Source organism: Gallus gallus, chromosome 12 (assembly GCF_016699485.2).
Source record: "Gallus gallus isolate bGalGal1 chromosome 12, bGalGal1.mat.broiler.GRCg7b, whole genome shotgun sequence".
Taxonomy (NCBI): domain Eukaryota; kingdom Metazoa; phylum Chordata; class Aves; order Galliformes; family Phasianidae; genus Gallus; species Gallus gallus.
This window is the reverse complement of record NC_052543.1, coordinates 8,080,427-8,097,855: the sequence shown is the minus strand read 5'-3', so window position 1 is coordinate 8,097,855 and position 17,429 is coordinate 8,080,427. Positions and strand designations below refer to the sequence as shown.

The 17,429-nt window shown below is 48.4% G+C and overlaps 1 protein-coding gene and 1 long non-coding RNA gene across 6 annotated transcripts; one reads left to right on the top strand and one right to left on the bottom strand.

Moving 5' to 3' along the window:
• Nucleotides 1–1,554: 1,554 nt before the first annotated feature.
• On the top strand, nucleotides 1,555–15,289 carry WNT5A (Wnt family member 5A). Of its 5 annotated transcripts, none has more exons than NM_204887.2 (5): nucleotides 1,555–1,788; nucleotides 4,304–4,437; nucleotides 5,606–5,871; nucleotides 10,601–10,893; nucleotides 12,395–15,289. In NM_204887.2, the coding sequence occupies exons 1-5, from the start codon at nucleotides 1,783–1,785 to the stop codon at nucleotides 12,851–12,853; spliced, it is 1,158 nt and encodes a 385-aa protein (NP_990218.1). In that variant the 5' UTR covers nucleotides 1,555–1,782; the 3' UTR covers nucleotides 12,854–15,289. The 5 variants fall into 5 exon arrangements, with proteins under 5 accessions (NP_990218.1, NP_001383431.1, NP_001383434.1 ...); NM_001396502.1 differs by having other exon boundaries at nucleotides 12,362–15,289; NM_001396505.1 differs by lacking the exon at nucleotides 1,555–1,788 and adding an exon at nucleotides 3,664–3,999.
• LOC121106677 lies at nucleotides 2,276–4,037 on the bottom strand. Its single transcript, XR_005839458.2, has 2 exons — nucleotides 3,929–4,037; nucleotides 2,276–3,469 (listed from the first exon to the last, which is right to left on the bottom strand). It is a non-coding gene; the product is annotated as an uncharacterized LOC121106677 (long non-coding RNA).
• Nucleotides 15,290–17,429: the final 2,140 nt, after the last annotated feature.

Genomic DNA, 17,429 nt, shown 5'->3' with positions numbered 1-17,429 from the left:
TACAATGGATTTGAAGGAGTGAACGCATTTACTGATAGCGGGGCCGCTCTCGCTGCCTGTTGGGGTTTCCCAGCGCTGCTCTGATAATGTCCCCCTCCCCCCCCCCCCCGGTCGGGCTCGGGCGCAAGGCAAAAGTTTTGGCCGAGGGCTGCGGAGCGGTGAAAGCGCTCTGAATTACAAAGGGGCCGCGGAGCCCTCGTCGCCTTCACCTCTCATTGGGCCGTGCGTGATTGAACCCGAACAGCTTTGTCAACAACCTGCCAAATTTACAGCGGAAAAAGACGCTGGAGAAGGAGGAACCCGAAACGTCGAGCCCGTTCCGTCCCCCAGCGTTTGGCGAACGGCACTCGCGGTACACGATGCTGCATCACGCACTGCACCGCCGCCGCAGCCCCCCCGGCCCGGCCATGTGCTCCGCGCACCGCCCGCACGTGGGAAGCCCCGCGGGTACCGACGAAGGGACCTCAGCACGGGGCACGCAGCGCCCACCCGGCCCGGGGGAAAGGGGGGGGGAATCCCACGGACGGGGCTCAGCGCTGCCCCGCGGTGTCCGCTCCCCGGGGCCCGAAGGGCAGCGCAGCGCGCTTACTCCACAACCCGCCCCGGGGCTGCAGCAGGGTCCCGCTCGCTGCCGTACAGCTTTAAAATGCAGCCCAGTCTGTAATAGGTCGGCTCCGAGCGCATGCGCTCCGCACAAAGTTTTTCAGCTGCCGTTGGCTTTCCAACTTTTTTTTTTCCCTTTTTTTTTTTTTTTTAAACAGTTTTAAGCAGCGGGGCGAAGAGCAGCGAAGGAGAGAGCCGGGGGGAGCTGGGCAGCGCAGCGCAGCGTAGCGCAGCGCAGCGCGGGGCCGCCTGCAGCCCCACTCGCTCCGCGCGTCCCTCGCTGCCCGGAGCCGCGATGGATTGGGGGAACCGCCGCCGCCGCTCCTGAAGCCCCGGACTTCTCCCCTCCCCCTGCCCCTACTCGCCGTGCAGGAGCAGTCGCCCCTAAGACAGACACACGCGTGCACAAGGGCCCCCTCCCCCGGTTCTGCAGAAACTTTCGGCTGTTGTTGTTGTTGTTGGGATTTTTTATCATTTTTTTTTCTGGCTTTTTTTCTTCTCTGTGTAAAATGGAGGGAGGCAGCCCGAGGAACGCTCTGCAGCCGCGGACGCCCCGCGCCGCGCCGCCCGGCCTCTGAACGAGCGGTGCGGAGCGGTGCAGAGCGGAGGGGCGGGCGGGGAGCGCAACTCGGCTCCTCTCGGCCCCCCCCGCCCGGTGGGCGCGGAGCCGCCGGGGCCGGGAGCGCGGGGACCCCGCGGCGGCCCCACCTGGGCTCGGGCTGCCGGCACGGATCGTCGCCCGCGGCGCTTTCGCTGCCGCTTGTGAAGATTTTTATTTGCTTCCGCACAATCACGCCCACGGGCGCTGTGTGTGTGTGTTGGGTTGGCTTTTTTTTTTTTTTTTTTTAGGAGGGGGGGGCTTTTTTTTCTTTTTTTTCTTCTCTCTTTTTTTTTTTTTTTTTTTTTTTCCTTTTTGCCTCTTTCTTCTTCTGGTGGTGGAAAGCCCTAATTACTGCGATTGCTGATGGACCTTGGAAAGAAGGCTGCGCCGGTGCCCCGCTCCGCAGTCGGACCCGCTCGTCGCCCGCCGCCCCCCGTCAGCCCCGCGGGCCCCCGCGCTCCCCCGGCAGCCGGAGGAGAGCGCCCGGCTCCCGCCCGCCAGGATCGGATCTCGCCTCGCCCTTTCCCCCTCAGCTCCGCTTGGATTACAGCACTGCCGCCGCTCGCTGATCCCGCGCCATGGAGGTGAGTCGGGCGCGTTGCGAAGCGGCTCCGCGGGTTCCCTGTGCGGGGCGCACCCCCGCCCCCCCCCCCGCGCCCCCCCGCCTGGAAGAAGCTCCTTTCTTTTCTTTCTTTCTTTTTCTTATTTTTTTTTTCTTTTTTTCTTTTTTTCTTTTTTTTTTTTTTCCACGCGGTGCCGCCGGTGGCTGCGCACCCGGTGCCCCATCCCGGCGGTGTTAAAGACATCGCCCCGAACTTCCCCAACTTCCCCGCGGAGGATCGCTGTGGAGGAGCCCGGCGCCGGCGCTCCGGTGCCTGTGCCTTTAAGGAACGCTGGCTGGGGGCCAGCCGAGGACCCGGAGTCAGCCCCCCCCCCCCCCCCTCCCGCCCCCCTTTAACTTTATTCTAAGTTTCTGGAGATTATCACTCTGCATCTGCAGAGGGTCCCTCCTGGGGCAGAGCGGAGGATCGCGGCTCCTCGGGGTCCCCTCGGCGCTGCGAGGACTCCATGTTGGCGAGCCTTTTCCTTGTTTGTTTGTTTGTCGTTGGCAATTGTATGCTAACTCGGTGGGTCACCCAGAGTTCAGGAGGACCGAGCCCCGACGCTCCCCCGGGCCGCGGGGGCCGGAGGTGCGCGTCCTCCCCGGGGGCTCCCCGGCCCCGCGCACGGCGCTCCGAGGCGGCCGCCCCCCGCGGACAGCCCCCGGCCGCCCCCTCTGCCCGGAGCCGCGGTCGCGGTGCCGCCCGCCCGCAGGTAGCAGCGCTGCCGGCGCTCCAGATGCCCTCGCGGCTCTCCAGACGCCCCGTGTAAAACACGATCACAGGCGTAAAGCCGCCCCCTTCATCTCGGCAACGAGCGCGGGCTCCGCATGGGGTGCATTAAATACCACAACCCGATCTCTGCGGCCCTACAAAGTTGAAAACGGTGCCTCGCGCTCCCGATGGCCAATCCAATCCCGCCGTGCTGCCGGCGAGCCTTTTTTTTTCTTTCCCACTTTTTTTTTTTTTTTTTCCTCTTTTCCCATTTTTGTTGTTGATGGCAGCCCGTCAGCTGCTGCGTGCGGCGGGGCCGAACCCCCGGGCGCAGGTGCCTCCTCCCGCTCCGGGAGGGCGAGAAGAGCGCTGGGGGCAGCGGGAGGTGCCGTCGGAGGGCAGCGGCCGCCCGGCGCCCCCCGGGGGCTGCAGCGGCCGAGGCCGCCCCCTGTCGGGAGCGGAGCACCAGCGCTGTGGGCCGGGAGCTGCGGGGGGCACCGGACCTCCGGAACGGGGTAGGGAGGTACGAGACTTTAGGCTCGCAGCCCGGCAGCACTGAGCTGGGGTCCCGCTGCGGTCCCGCTGCGGTCCGGCGTCTCCGAAGTTCTCAGGCTCGGGCAGCTCTGCGGCGTTTCTTTACCGTTGTTATCTGAAGAACTCGTGGATGCAAAGAAATAAACCCCAAACCCACCCCTCGGTATTCGCGGGCTGTAGAGAGCTCCCAGCACAGAGTGCTCAGCCCCGTCCCTTGGTCGTTATGTGGCTTTCGCACCTCTCCCGGGCCTCGTCCGGTCCGGAACGCAGAGAGGAGCGGGCCGCTCTGTCGGGGCTGAGCCCCGCAGGATTGACGCGGCCGGGCCCGGTTCGCCCGGCGAAGGGCTCCAGGGTGATGGGAACGGCCCCGCCGCGTTCCGGCGCTCTCGTGGCAGCGATCGATCCTCTTCTCCCGACCCTTTGCAAACAGAAATAAATTAGGGTTAAGAGCACCTCGGTTTCGGCATTGAGGGCTTTTTAAGAATGAATAGGGAGCCCCCAAGTGTCGAAATGTCTTTTTTTTTTTTTTTTTTCCCTCCTTCCAAGGGGAGGGGAAATTAAAAAAAAAAAAAAAAAAAAGCCAGAACAGAACCGTGAATGGCCCTGGTTAGCGAGTTAAAGAGTCCCGCGTGAGGACGCAGACGGATCCGCGGGACCTGTCGGGGGGAGCGTCGGTTTCTCGGGCCAGCAGCCTGCTCGCTGCTCGGGGCTGCGGGCACCGACCGGACCCGACGCTGCCGTCGGGGCTGTCACCGCGCTGCCAGCGCCGAGCTCGGCGAGCGGACGCTGCGGCGGGATGGCTTAGGGGTGCGGGCAGCGCCTTCCCCGGCCGGTGGGGGAGGGCCGGGTCCGGCACCCCCGGGCTCACTTTGCAAACCTGAAGCTGCTTTTCGCCGGCCGGGAGCGCTCCGTGTCCGCGGCGCTGGCTCAGGAGCGAGGAGCAATGGGGTAAAGCGCGGCCCGTGGGGTGCTGATAGCCTCGGGGTGGCGGGGAGGGCTGGGCTGGGGTCCGCCGTGCCCGTCCCGTCCCGCCCCGGCGGGGTGCGGAGCGGTGCGGCCGCCCCGGGAAGGCGGTGTCCGGGGGTGGGGGCGCGGGGTGGCCCCGTCCGGCAGCAGCGCCGCGGCGGGGAGAAGGGCAGCGGAGGCAGAGCCGAGTTAAAAGGGGCCCGGGTACTTCCGTTGTTTAAACTTGAATGCTCGAAAATGGTCTGAGAAGCAATAAACAATCTGATCCTTTTTCTCCCCCCTCTAGAAATCCACTGCAGTATTAATCCAAGGAGGTGCTCTGGGGACACTTGGCAGCACAATGGCTTCTCAGTACCTCGTAGTGGCTCTGGCCATCTTCTCCTCTTGTACCCAGGTTGTAATAGAAGCCAGCTCTTGGTGGTAAGCATCTCGTGTCGGCGTGCTTATAAAAGGGGAGCGAAGTTTTGCTCGATGGAACGTCTGTGTGCTTCGTGTGTACTTTGTTTCTGGGGGAGTACCGCATGGGGGGACTGCCGGGAGCCGCGTTGGGATGTGCTGTGCTGGAAAATGGATGTGTTTCTGAAGCAAGGGCTATCGTGTAGCAGCCTGCGCTGCAAAATTCAGTTTTTAGAATGCTGTAGATTCTCTATGGATTTCATCATTTCTACATGTGTAGAACTGCATCTCTTCTACAAGAGTTGCTTCAGCTCCCTCAGACGAGACATTCTGTATATGTGAGAGAAAGTACGGAATTACCCACAAGAACTTCTATGAAATTAAAATTGAGGTTTGAATTTTTCTGCAGCTTAAATGTTTATACGTATATTTTGTTACGAAGAAGAACATTTTATGTTTCTGCTTTGGCAACTTAACTATTTCTCGACCACATACGGTGTGGGGAGTCCTTGGAATAGGCATTCTCTGCTCCTTCGGTCGATCCTTTTGGGATGAATGGACACTTTCTAACTAAAACGTATTGTGTAAGTGCTCCTGAAGAGCACTTAAAGAATTTAGAGGACAAAGTTGATTTTGTTTACAATGCTGATTCTTCCCTCTATGCTCACGTGTGCGTTGGGAAGGAGCTGGAAGCAGTATTCAACAAGTTCCGAACTTCTGCCTTCTGAAAGGTTTCCCTGCTTTTGGTAGAGCAGACAGAAATCCAGACTTACATCTAAAATGTGTGTTCATATGAAATGAGGTCTGGGTTTTTTTTTCTTTTTCTTTTTTCTTTCTTTTTTTTTTTTTTTTTTTGCTTTATTCATTTTTCTGCCTTGCCGTTGTTTGGGTATTCTGCTATTTTCCCTGCATCCATTTAAGTTAGAGAAAGATTGCCTGGATACGAGTCTTATTTCAGTCCATAATCTGTGGTGAGAGCCACATGGGTGGGAGCTCATAAGCTCTGTTTTATACTGTCTCTAAAATAAAAGTTTCATATTTATGCCATTTTTTTTCCCTCACCTGCTAGCAAGAACGGGGAGTCACAGGCTCAGTGTTTATATATAAGATAGAGTTTGGTTTGGGATTTATTGACTTTTATTTTTGTTTCGTTTTGTTTTCTCTTTATTAACCCAAATCTTTCTTTACACAGGTCTCTAGGGATGAACCCTATGAACCCCATGAACCCTGTGCAGATGTCAGAGGTATATATAATAGGAGCCCAGCCACTATGTAGCCAGCTAGCAGGGCTTTCCCAAGGACAGAAGAAACTCTGCCAGTTGTATCAGGACCATATGCAGTTCATTGGAGAGGGTGCAAAGACCGGCATTAAGGAATGCCAGTATCAGTTCAGACATAGAAGATGGAATTGCAGCACTGTGGACAACAACTCTGTTTTTGGCAGAGTCATGCAGATAGGTAGGAAGCAACATCTTTATGATTAAACTCTTGTCTAAGGATATGTATGGCACATAATGTTCTGCATTTGAAGCTCTTGCCAGGTTCTTACTGCATACTGTATACAACCAAGTGTTTTTTTAAAGTTGGCAAAGGAGGTGAATTATTTTTAGCCGGAGGTGATTTCCCACCACTGTCCAGCCATGTCTTTTGGAAAGCAAAGTAGGAATACACATCTGCGTATGGGAATACATTAGAAAGGAAAATGGAGCCCTGAAATCTCTTTTTAGAAAACCTGAGACAAAAGAAAAAAAGAAAAGAAAAAAAAAAAGGGCAAACGAAGAGAATTAAAACCAGCAGCGTCTTGTAAAATGAGAGATGTCCATGCTTAGCTACAGAGTTAGTGGCTGCATACTAAATTGCTCTTGGTCTGGAGGTTAACTGGAAATTGCTGCTCTGTCTATTAGTGTTTATAGGCAGTTTCTTTCTCGCTTATTCCCAGATATGGCAACTTCTTTCTCTTTGTGAGAAAGTTAAACTTGTGTTAATGCAGTGGGGTAATCTGTATGAAATCAGTTCTGTCGGGGTTGAATGTGTGGTTGTCCGTGCAGGTTGTGTTTGCTGTAAGCATGAAGCTGGTAGGAGGGACAGATTCCTGTGAAAATCCTACCATGATTTGGTGGGCTCCCAACCCTTTCCCCATGAGGTTGTCTTTGAAATGTGCTTCTCCAGTGCTCACGTGCTGCCTGCTTGTCCCGTTGTTTAAGGACCACTGCATATTTTAACAGTCGTGGCAAAAATTTAGCTGGTGCTACTAAACCAGATCTATGGTGGAACCTTACTCTGGTATTCCCATGTCAGATACTGTGCAGCAACTGGGAAGGCTCAGTTTTTCTGAGTGACGGATGGGAGCTTCTGTGTAATGATGAGTGTGCTGACAAACCCAGCGTTGCCTTTTACCTGGGTGAGGCTTTGAAATCAGATCCAAGCTGGCTTCATTTGTGGTAGGGTAACTCCAGTAAAGACTGAAGGAATACCACCAATTCACGCTTGTTCTCTATTTTTGCAGGAAGTGTTTTTTATCTGGAGATTGTCAGCTAAATAAAAGCAATCTATTATGTAAAGGTATCTAATTGGGGCAGCTGGTTTCAGGCATGCAGCTTTCCTGAGGCTTTCTCCAAGCACAGTATTAACACCCCCCCCCCCCCATGGTGCGTTTCCTTTTGGTCCAACCTGAGCAGAGATCTACAAGCATATGAAACACGAAAGGAAATTTTTTCTGTTCTAATAAGCTAACAATTGCCAGTTAAATAACCTGTTTGAAAATTGGGCCTTCACCCCTCAGCCCTTATTTATTATTCAAGCAAGTGAAAATGAGCTCAAGGGGACTGCTGGTGTGAAGAAATGTGCGGGATTGGGCCCGAGAGTTGTGGTGTCTGTCTCCAAAATAGGAGTTTCTGCCCTCCCTGAGTATGATGGATCTATTTAGAGGTGGTTTCTTTCAAGTTAAATAACTTTGCCGCACCCTTCTCCTGGATATGACTGTATTAGCTGATGTCTACACAGCAATTTATCATGTAATTAAGCCACTTATTCTAATTGCAGATGGAAGCGAGGTTAATAGCCATATTCAAGAGTTAAAGATCCTAAAGAGTGTATTCATGGAGAACAAGAAAGGTGTTGTCGGTGCCAGTGGTATTATTTCATGCTGACCTTCGGTAATGACCAGCTGCTGGTTTCTGAGTGGAAGGAAAAATGGGCACTTTTCAAGCCTGATCCAATTTAACTCCGCCTGCCTTACTCTGGCTTGTCGAGGGCTGTCAGCCCTTCCTCGCTCTCACCAACGCGAGAAGGTTGTGGTGCACGTAGTCTGGGAGGGTTTTGTCATCGGGGCTCAGGCTGCTGCTGTTGTGCACGGAACGCCTGAGCAGAGCACTGACTGACAGTGTGGTAATTACCACTGCTCATAAATGGACAGTCTTTCTTCCAGGATTTATCTGGCAAAGTTAGCTAAAGCTGTACAAATAAACCCAGCGCTGGGTTTGGAAACTCACTCTGTGGCTTATTGAACTGCAGCTTCAGGGCTTTTGTTCTTCGCTGCTCTCCATGGCTGATGGCCCCAGGTCAGGCGCGGTCCTTGCTGCCATCTCCTGGGCCCGGGGCTGGCAGCGCTGGGGCTGCAGAGCAGCCAAGTGCTAACGTGAGGGAAAAGGGCTGTGTCCTCCCCCCCCCCAGCTCGGTGTGCTGGGGTCTGGGCTATTCATGCTGAATGCTTTTCAAATACAGGACAAAGAACATTTTGTATCTTATGGTCAGGTATTAAAAAAAAAAAAACAACAAAAAAACCAACTGTTCTGTTCTCGGAGACTTATTCATATCAAGTGCGAGGCTCAGCTCCTTGCTCTGTGGGTGGCTTCCTACAGAGTGTGTATGTTGAACAGTTCCATTTCTATGTTTTATATATATGGGAGAGAAGGGACTCGGACGTGTTTGGAATGTGTGTTTCCTTGCCATGGCTACAATAGAGAGAAATGCTGGGCTGTGGGAAAAGACAGGTTTGACAGTGAAGGAAAGCACAGTTGTGCCTGAAGACTTAAAGGGGAAAAAAAATAAAAGGAAAAAATTCAGAGCAACTCATCCACATAGAATCATCACCCTTCCTGTGTTTGTGGGGTCGATGACTTTAAGCAGTGCTGTATTGCAGCCTGGGGATATCTGCTTCAGCATTTGATGCTGCTTTATAGTTTGCTCAAGAGAGAAAGGTGGGGGTAACTCTCCTTTCTGTGCCTCAGCCTTTCCTTCTGTGTCCCACTAAGAGCAAATTCTTTAAAATGCGCTCCAAGGTAATAAGGAATATTAGTAAAAAAAAAAAAAAAAAGCCAGCTTTGTGGGTTTAAATCCTGCAATAAACAGCATAGTTAATCATGTGAAAGCACGAGCTAACTAAACATGAAAAAGAATAAAATGGAAAGGAAGAGGCGAGTCCTGTGGTCCAAAGCAGACCACGATTCTTTCCTCTAAATCTAGTGGAAATTTTGCTTAAGGAATTAATCCAAAAATGTGCGTTACAGAACAAACGGGAACATTAAAATCTGTATGAGGTTCCCCCTGCTATAGTTTGCAGTAAATGCGAGGCGTAAGTCGGCACATAAAGCCAAATCTTTTTTAACTGAAAAGGCCACTTCTGTAACCCTTTACACTCATAATTCATGTAAGTACTTCCCCAGGCAGGTGTCTGGGAAAACACAGCATTGTAAGTAGGGGGCAAAGTGCTTCTCATCTTCCTTAAATCTGATCTTTCCCAACATAAGACTTCTGATTTTTTTTTCCCATTTAAAAACAGCATCTATTACTAGAATTAATCCAGTGGATGACAGCTGTTATATTAACAAAGCTGCTCTGAGTGTGGTGTCATCTTGATGTTAAATATGGACAAGATTGCGAATTATTTATGTTTCAGAAGTGTTCAAAAGCTCCTATTAGGTTTGACCTGGCATGGTAGACCTTATACAAACAGTTTCTGCCTCAAAATGTTGCTGCCTAAATACATATAATACATCCAAAATGCAGCCTCTTAAAGCCGTAACTTTACAGAGTCCCATGCTGTTCCCTGAGAAACTCGTAAAAGCAGGATTAGAAACAAACTTGATCTATTGATCAGACCAAAGATTGGGAATAGAACTAATAAAAATAGAAAATGAAAAGATTATATTTAGTCTATTCTTAGTCATTCTTTGAATCCTTCTTGGGGAAGTTGCAATGTGATGCTGTTTCCTAAGATGAAGAGCAAACTGCAAGTGGCTTTTCTGGTGCAAGTTTTGTGGTTGTTTTTTTTTTCTTCCATTTATTTGTGTGTGTGTGTGTGTTGTTTTTGAAAGCCCTTTTAGTTGTAGTCAGAACTTGTTGGATCCTTGGAAAAGAGGCAGGGGAATTCAGGCTCTAAATGAAGGTGGGTTTAGGCACCGTTGCGAGGGTGATACTTGGCCATGCCTTGCATTGTGGATATTGTATGTTTTTCTTCCCAACATTTGAATCTTGAGGTTTTCCTCAATTTCCACTCGAGGGTCTCAGATACAGGAGAAAACTTTCGTAGCCAGCTTGTGCCAAGGCTTTTTCTTCCCTGTAATTTGTAAAAGTGATTGTTCTTGCGCTCACTTACCTACATCTGCGGGAGCTGGAGCATGGGGCTCTGAGCAACGCAGGATGGTGTTGGGTGTCAGTAGTGCCCTGCAGAAGGGCACAGCTCATGCACAGGGCAAGGAGCAGCCTGCTGCTCTGCCACACATTTACTTTTGTTAGCAGGCAGCTTTGCAAAATGCTATAACTTTAAATAAATTGGAACTAGTGGGTTAAGTGCATAAATCATCTTTGAGAAGCAGTAATTTAGGAAGCAGACTTTTTCAAATTTGCATTTGCCATGTCTCTTTTTCCAGAGGGCCAGGAGCCTGCCGCCCTCCTGTCCCTGGAGGCAGGGCTGCTGCGGCCTGATGGCGGCTGCTCCGCCATGTCGCTCCTCCTGGCACCAATGAGCACCAGCCCCTACTCCTCATAAGCACCTGGTGCACTCCCATGGTTTTGGGGATATGGGATTCACTTGGGTTTTTCGGTGTTTTGAAGGAGCACAGTTCAGGGTTACTTTATGCTCTGGTAGGTGAATGAATGTTGGAGGCTCCTGGATGGCTCCTTCCATTCGATGGGCTGGGACAGCGCACCCGGGCCTTCCTGTAATACACCTCCTCTTTCCACACAGGCAGCCGGGAGACGGCGTTCACCTACGCAGTGAGCGCGGCCGGGGTGGTCAACGCCATGAGCCGGGCGTGCCGGGAGGGTGAGCTCTCCTCTTGTGGCTGCAGCCGGGCCGCGCGGCCCAAGGACCTGCCCCGGGACTGGCTGTGGGGCGGCTGCGGGGACAACATCGAGTACGGATACCGCTTTGCCAAGGAGTTTGTTGACGCCCGGGAACGGGAGAGAGTTTACCAGAGAGGCTCCTACGAGAGCGCCCGGATCATGATGAACCTACACAACAATGAGGCTGGGAGGAGAGTAAGTGCCTCTCTTTTTGAGTCCCTCCTTCTGGGGAAGGTTTGGGTGGTCACCTGGCACCACGGCTTGTCTCTGTTCTGATGCATGAGACAAGAAAACAGAAAAGGCAGGTATAGGTGGGTGGAGAGTGTATGAATTCATGTTGTTCCTCATTGCCTTTCCTGTGAAGCACTGGAGTTGCAGTGCATTGTGTTTCCTTCCACACTGGTTCACTGGCAGTGCCCAACTCACTGCATGTTTTATTGGTTTGTGTTTCCGCTTGGCACTGTGTGTGCTGAGGGGGTTGTTTCTCATCTGGAACAGTGCTGCAGGGTTATTCCCACTTTTTATTTCCTGCTTTGAGAAGATGTGAAAAGCTTCTCCATATTATGAGAAAACATCATCTTCTATGGTTAAACATGTCTTTATGGTTTCTTTAATCTCAAAAAATGCCTTAAATGAATGGGTGTAATCTTTTTCTTTTTTAATAGTCTGAATACGAAGAGCCAAAGTCATTATTTTCCTAGAGCTTTGACATGCCAGACATAGTTGGCTGGAGACTTTTCACTTGTGTTCTAAGGTGAAGAAGGATGAAAGATAATTGAAAATTAATAGTATTTAAATGTGAGAGGAGGGTGTCTGAAAGCAGTGGACAGGCCAATTTACCATTACTGAGAAGAAAAATGACACATGCACAGTTGCTAATGGAGACTGTAGCAGTTTCTTCCTCAGCCTCATCTTTGCGGTGCCATTTGGCAGCACTAAGACTTTCTGTAACTGCTGGGTGGAAGTTGTCTATGGTGTCATCTAATGTGTCAGACACCAGGATTTTTGGGTTGGTGTCAACACCGACTCTTATTTCTATTTGTACAGGGCAAATGACTGATATTTCCTTGCCAAAGCTTTGTAAAGAGGATATTGCTGTGTAGCTCTGTCTTTCACCCATAGGTGTTTGGGGGTTTCTTCTTGGATGAAGTCTCTCTTGCAGAGCAGTATTTGGGATAGGGGGAGGATGCTGAGCCAAGAGTAGACAATTGGCTGCAGCTGCAGCCAGGAACAAGCGGAATCTTAACTCTTTCTGTAATTGCAGCCTCAAGCCGAGATCAATAGAGAGAGTAACTCGGATAGAAAATAAAGGGATGTTTTACATTTCTCAATGAAACAGTGAAATCTTTCTCTGGCACGAGAGAGAATTCCTAAAATTTGAATGCAGCGTGACTGATGCTGCTGTCTGCTCGGTGTGTGTGTTGCTATGTCTGCCTGTGTGGTGAAGGCAGGGGGCTGGAGGGAACTCTCCCCTCTCCCCTGCCCCCTTGTCTGGGTTAACAGGATGCAAGGAGTGCGTGGTGTGTGCTTGCTTTTTGCCCTCCTGCCCTATTGCAGCAGGGAGGAGAATGCCAGAGTGAATGTTGTGAGGTGTGAAGGGGAAGGGGACAGAGCGCAGGAAAAGAGGGGAATGAATGCTGCTACAGCCATACTAATCATTCAGTTTCCTTTTTGCTTTTCACTCTGCCTTCTCCAGACTGTGTACAACCTGGCTGACGTGGCCTGTAAGTGCCACGGTGTCTCTGGTTCCTGTAGCCTGAAGACCTGTTGGCTTCAGCTTGCTGATTTCCGCAAGGTAGGCGATGCCCTGAAGGAGAAATATGATAGTGCTGCTGCCATGAAGCTCAACAGCCGGGGCAAGCTGGTGCAGATGAACAGCCGCTTCAACGCACCCACCATCCATGACCTGATCTACATCGATCCCAGCCCTGACTACTGCATGCGCAATGAGAGCACCGGGTCCCTGGGCACCCAGGGCCGCCTTTGCAATAAGACCTCAGAGGGCATGGACGGCTGTGAACTGATGTGCTGCGGCCGGGGGTACGACCAGTTCAAGACGGTGCAGCGAGAGCGCTGCCACTGCAAGTTCCACTGGTGCTGCTACGTGAAATGCAAGTTGTGCACAGAGATCGTGGACCAGTTTGTGTGCAAATAGGAGACGGACGAGGTGGGAGGAACTGAGGCCACCTGCCTGCGAGAGGTGTGGGCCCCTCGCCCCTTCCACAGGACTTTTTCTGCTTTATTTATAGAGTCCAATGAGTTGTTGTCTTCTTTTAAGGAAAAAAAAAAAAAAAAAAAAAGGGCAGGGGAAGGAAAAAGGAAAAAAAGGAAAAAAAAAAGAAAAGAAAAATATAAAGATTGCAAAGAGAAGTGCCTGGAACCCTCTCTACGTCCATCCCAGAACTGTGTGCGTCTTAGATTTTGGCAATAATGGGGGAGAACCTGAGAATATTTATTTTACAAAGTTTAAAAAAAAAAAAAAAAAAAAACCTTTTGAAAACAATAGAGTAGCTCGAGAGGAAAATCCAACATATCCTAATTAAGTCCCATGGGACATAATAATAATACATGTGCAGTAGGCAGAGCAACCATGTAACATGCATGGGATGTTAGAACCGTCCCTATGGATGTGAGGAACACACAGACCTGCCCATGACTTCTGGTTTCAGATGCTAGAAGTTGTCAGAATGGGGTATAGAAAGCTGTTCAGTACAACTGGGGCTCTGTAAATAAGGGGTGGTATATTCAACACAAAGTGCAGTGTCAGTTGCATATCTGAATGCGTTCGCGTAATTACGTGATGTCACTGGAGGGTAAAGAGCAAAGAATCATAAAGGCTTCAACTGCGCTATTCTTGAGTCACTGAATTTGGTTCCAGAACCTAACGAGACCAAAAAAGCAAAAAAGACACACATACAGAAAAAAATCTGCCTCGATGAATAGCAAAATACTCCCCAAAGGAGAAATTGACCTTATTAGCTAATTGTGGTGTTGGAGTATCTCATCTCGCAGAGCGGCGTGTCGAGAGCCAATGTGATGCCGGCTGCGTGGGGCACGGCAGCCCGGTGGGAGGGCGGCTGCGTGCTCACAGGCTGGGAAGCTCCGAGCTTGCTGAGCTGCAGTCTCCCAGCCTGGAAAGCCCTTTGAAAACAGAATTCCTCAAATTTGAAAATGCCTTAAAAATGGTGTAATAGCTGGCTATCTTTCGAAACACAGCTTGACAAAGAACTCCTCTAATTTTATGAGAGAAAATAAATCATTAGATATCCACTCTTGGAATGATTGATTTTTATTATTTTGTTGCAGATTTTGGGAACGCTTTCACTCGGGGAGACAATAGTTTCATACTTTAATAACACTAACCAGCTATTATAGTTCAAGGAAATGTTGCAGCGATACCAAATTTATCATCCTATGTCTTTAATACACATGCTTTAGATAATATATTGCAGATATACACTACAACTGTTCAGACTGTACTTGAGCAGTTACATATATATGGGAAAACTGTGGTCTGCTGGTGTCTGATATTTCAAAGCTTTTTGTACGTATATATTTTAATGATTTAAGAAATAATAAAACTTCAGATTGCAGGGGCAGTTCATCCCCCCCATCTTCTTTTTCAGATCTCTTCAGGTTGGTCGATGATTCTAATGTTTTTGGTGTTTAAAAAAATATTATTTTTGAAAAGCTTTTATAATGCAAAGAAGTAAGCCTCTTCCCAGCCTCGGGATGCTCCTGGGCTGTTGCTAGAGGCAGCACCCTGCACTTGAATTGATACCGGTCTGCTGATTATTTCTGTTCCACTTACATTTTAGGGGTGATATTGATCGTTACTGAAAGGAAACACCTTAAAACTCTAAAATGTGCTGCATTTGGCCCTTGGATTTTAGTTTTGAAATGGGAATAATTTGATGAACGATCTGCATTTCCCCCCGGTGCTGTGTGTTTACACAGGGTTTCTTCATTGGTTCAGATGCCTCTTTCCAGCTCGGTCCCATGCAAGAAGTTCAAGAAATTGGTTTTGCAGATACCAAGTGAGGAAAATCTTTCACTTTAGCCTAGTTGTACTAAAGCCTTAACTTTTCACAAGCCTATAAGCTGTATCATTAAGTTCATCTTGATCATTTATCAGCTTCTTAAATGGCGCTTTATTGCTCTTAATTTATTGTATGAGGACATATTTACCCCTCATCTTCAGATGTTTGCAAAGACTATCTTTAAAGTAAGATAAATAAATAAAGCACTAATTCATTGAATATGTCACTTTTGGTATTCATTATACAAAAACTATGATCATTTTTTTTTTCATTTGCTGAGTCACCTCTTGGTCCTTTTTATTGACTTCTGTCCAAGCAGAACTGAATCTTGTGATCCTAGCTATTAAAACACTATTTAATGTAAAATATTTTACTTGTCATTCAGATATGTAAATCTTCTATGTCCTTTCCTCTGTTCTGTACATTTAATGTACATATTTCTGTCTCGCGTGATTTGTATATTTCACTGGTTTTTTTTTTTTTTTAAAGAAAGGATTATACCATAATGGAAGATAGACTATAAAAATAAAACTTTGGTTGTATATTGGGAAGTGGTTTTAATTATCTTTCAGAAGAGGATTTGTTAAAACAATGAACAGAGCTGATTTTTAAATTTACTACGTGGTAAAACAGGGAAGGAGTTGTTTGCCAAACATACAAAGTACATCTCAAAATTTTATTTCTATATTAAGAAAGCATACAGATGTAACTACTTCTTAAATAGAAGAAAAAGATATATCCAAGTCCCCATCCCTGTGAAATGGAAAACAGTTCAGAGATGGGTGAAGGGCTTCAGGGTGAACGCTGCTCCCATGGCTTGCCATAGTCCCGGGCAGCGCAGCCTGATGCTGAGACAACTTCCTCGTGTAATGGCAGTGATGGCAGCAGGAACATCCTGTGGTTTCCGAGGGGAATAAGATTTCAGGACTGGGTTCTGTCCGGTTTGAGCCATGTGTGTGGTTTGTGGGGTGAGGTTGCAGGCCGCAGCCTGGTGGCGCGGGGCTGGCATGGTGACACGCGCATGTTGGTCCTCAGACTTCCTGCCACGAGCGGGTGTGCGCGTGGAAAGCAGGGAGGCCTTAAAAAAGGCAAAACACAGCAAGGGACCAGGAGTAAGGTAGAAAATAAAAGTAATGTAAAAACAAAACCTTCTGCTTTGGGATTGCCTTTTCTTTGAACTGATTTCCCCAATAAGTCACCATTTTTTTCTGCTTATAGAGATCTTGAATGAATGGCCTGTTCTACCTCTCCTCTGCTGCTTTTCTCCTCCCCCCCCCCCCCCCCTTTTTTTTTTTGTCCTTTCTTTTTCTTTCTTTTCCTCTTCTTATTTATTTATTTATTTTGCCCAAGGATAACCTTCTAACGTATCAAAACTCCTTCTGGCTGCCAAGAATGTATTATACCACAAACCAGTAGACCAACATCGTGTGTTTAAAATAGAGATTCTGGGCAAATGTAACGTTCTGTGGTCCTATTACTGACATCTGGTTCAGTTTTCCTTCACTAGTATATTGACCAGTATTCTTTATTGCAAAAACACAGCCCCTATTTAGGAAAGTCAGCATTTTTTTTGGACTGGATTGTATTCAAGCTCTTCCCAATAACAGAAAAATTACCAAAGTTTTTCTTTATTGGCAGCAGTAAATATCTGTATTCAAAATAGTCATTATGGGCTCAGATAGAAATGAATTGTTTTTAATTTGCTGCAAAGTTTATCTATTGAATTTTGTTAAAAATACTGTTATCCCCCGGATTTAAATCTTGTATTTTTAGTAATTTTTTGTTCAGTCATGGTTTTGCCAATACCTGTTCTCACCCAAATTTTGCAAAATACTGAAGCCACAGGTATTAGCAGGAAGTGTACCAGGGACAGGGAGCGAACCTGAAGAATGAACAGCAGCCTCAAATCAAGCACTGCCTGCAAAAAAAAAAAACAGCTGAAAGCCTTCATTTTCTTAATGACACATTTCATAGAATGACCTGACGAAGGTGGTACAGAACTTGTAGAACTTGGTGCTGAAGCTGGCAGAAAGACTGCTTTCCTTGTGGGCAAAGACTCTTGCAAAATGATTTCTAAACCCTTGGGATGTTCTCTGTAAAAGGGTGGTTTTACTGACCCAGGAAGGGCCCACAATTTTTATTTTTTTTCCTTCTTTACTATATTGTAGAGGAAACTATAAAAACAAAGAGTAAAATAAAGGTCTTTTGAATATATCTCCTTCTGTATACAGATTATATATGTACTTGTTGACTGTAGTACTCTTAAGATTGCTTATCTAAGTCAGAAAAAGAAAAAAGAGAGAAAAGAGAAATAAAAGAAGAGCATTCCCTCCTGCTGCAGGCTGAGACATATCTGTTGATGTTGCAGTGGAAGAAACAAACCACGGAGGAGCACAGTGAGGGTTCGTAAGTGGAATTTCGTTTTTTTAAAGGTATGATTAAAAAAATCAAATCTGTCTCATTCCCTGCTCTTATATAATGTTGCGTGTGTGCATTTGTGTATACTCTGCTGGTATTTTCCAATTGTGTTGGCCAAATTCTGCTTTTAGTTATGGTTAGGCATCTCTCCTGACTTTGGTGGTGTCATATGAGCCTGACATTTTTTGACCAGACGTGAAGGTCCCCTTGCTAAAAGAGAATGCATATGAAATATATCAGCCTTTCTTTTGCTGGCTGCTTGTTTAAACGTGG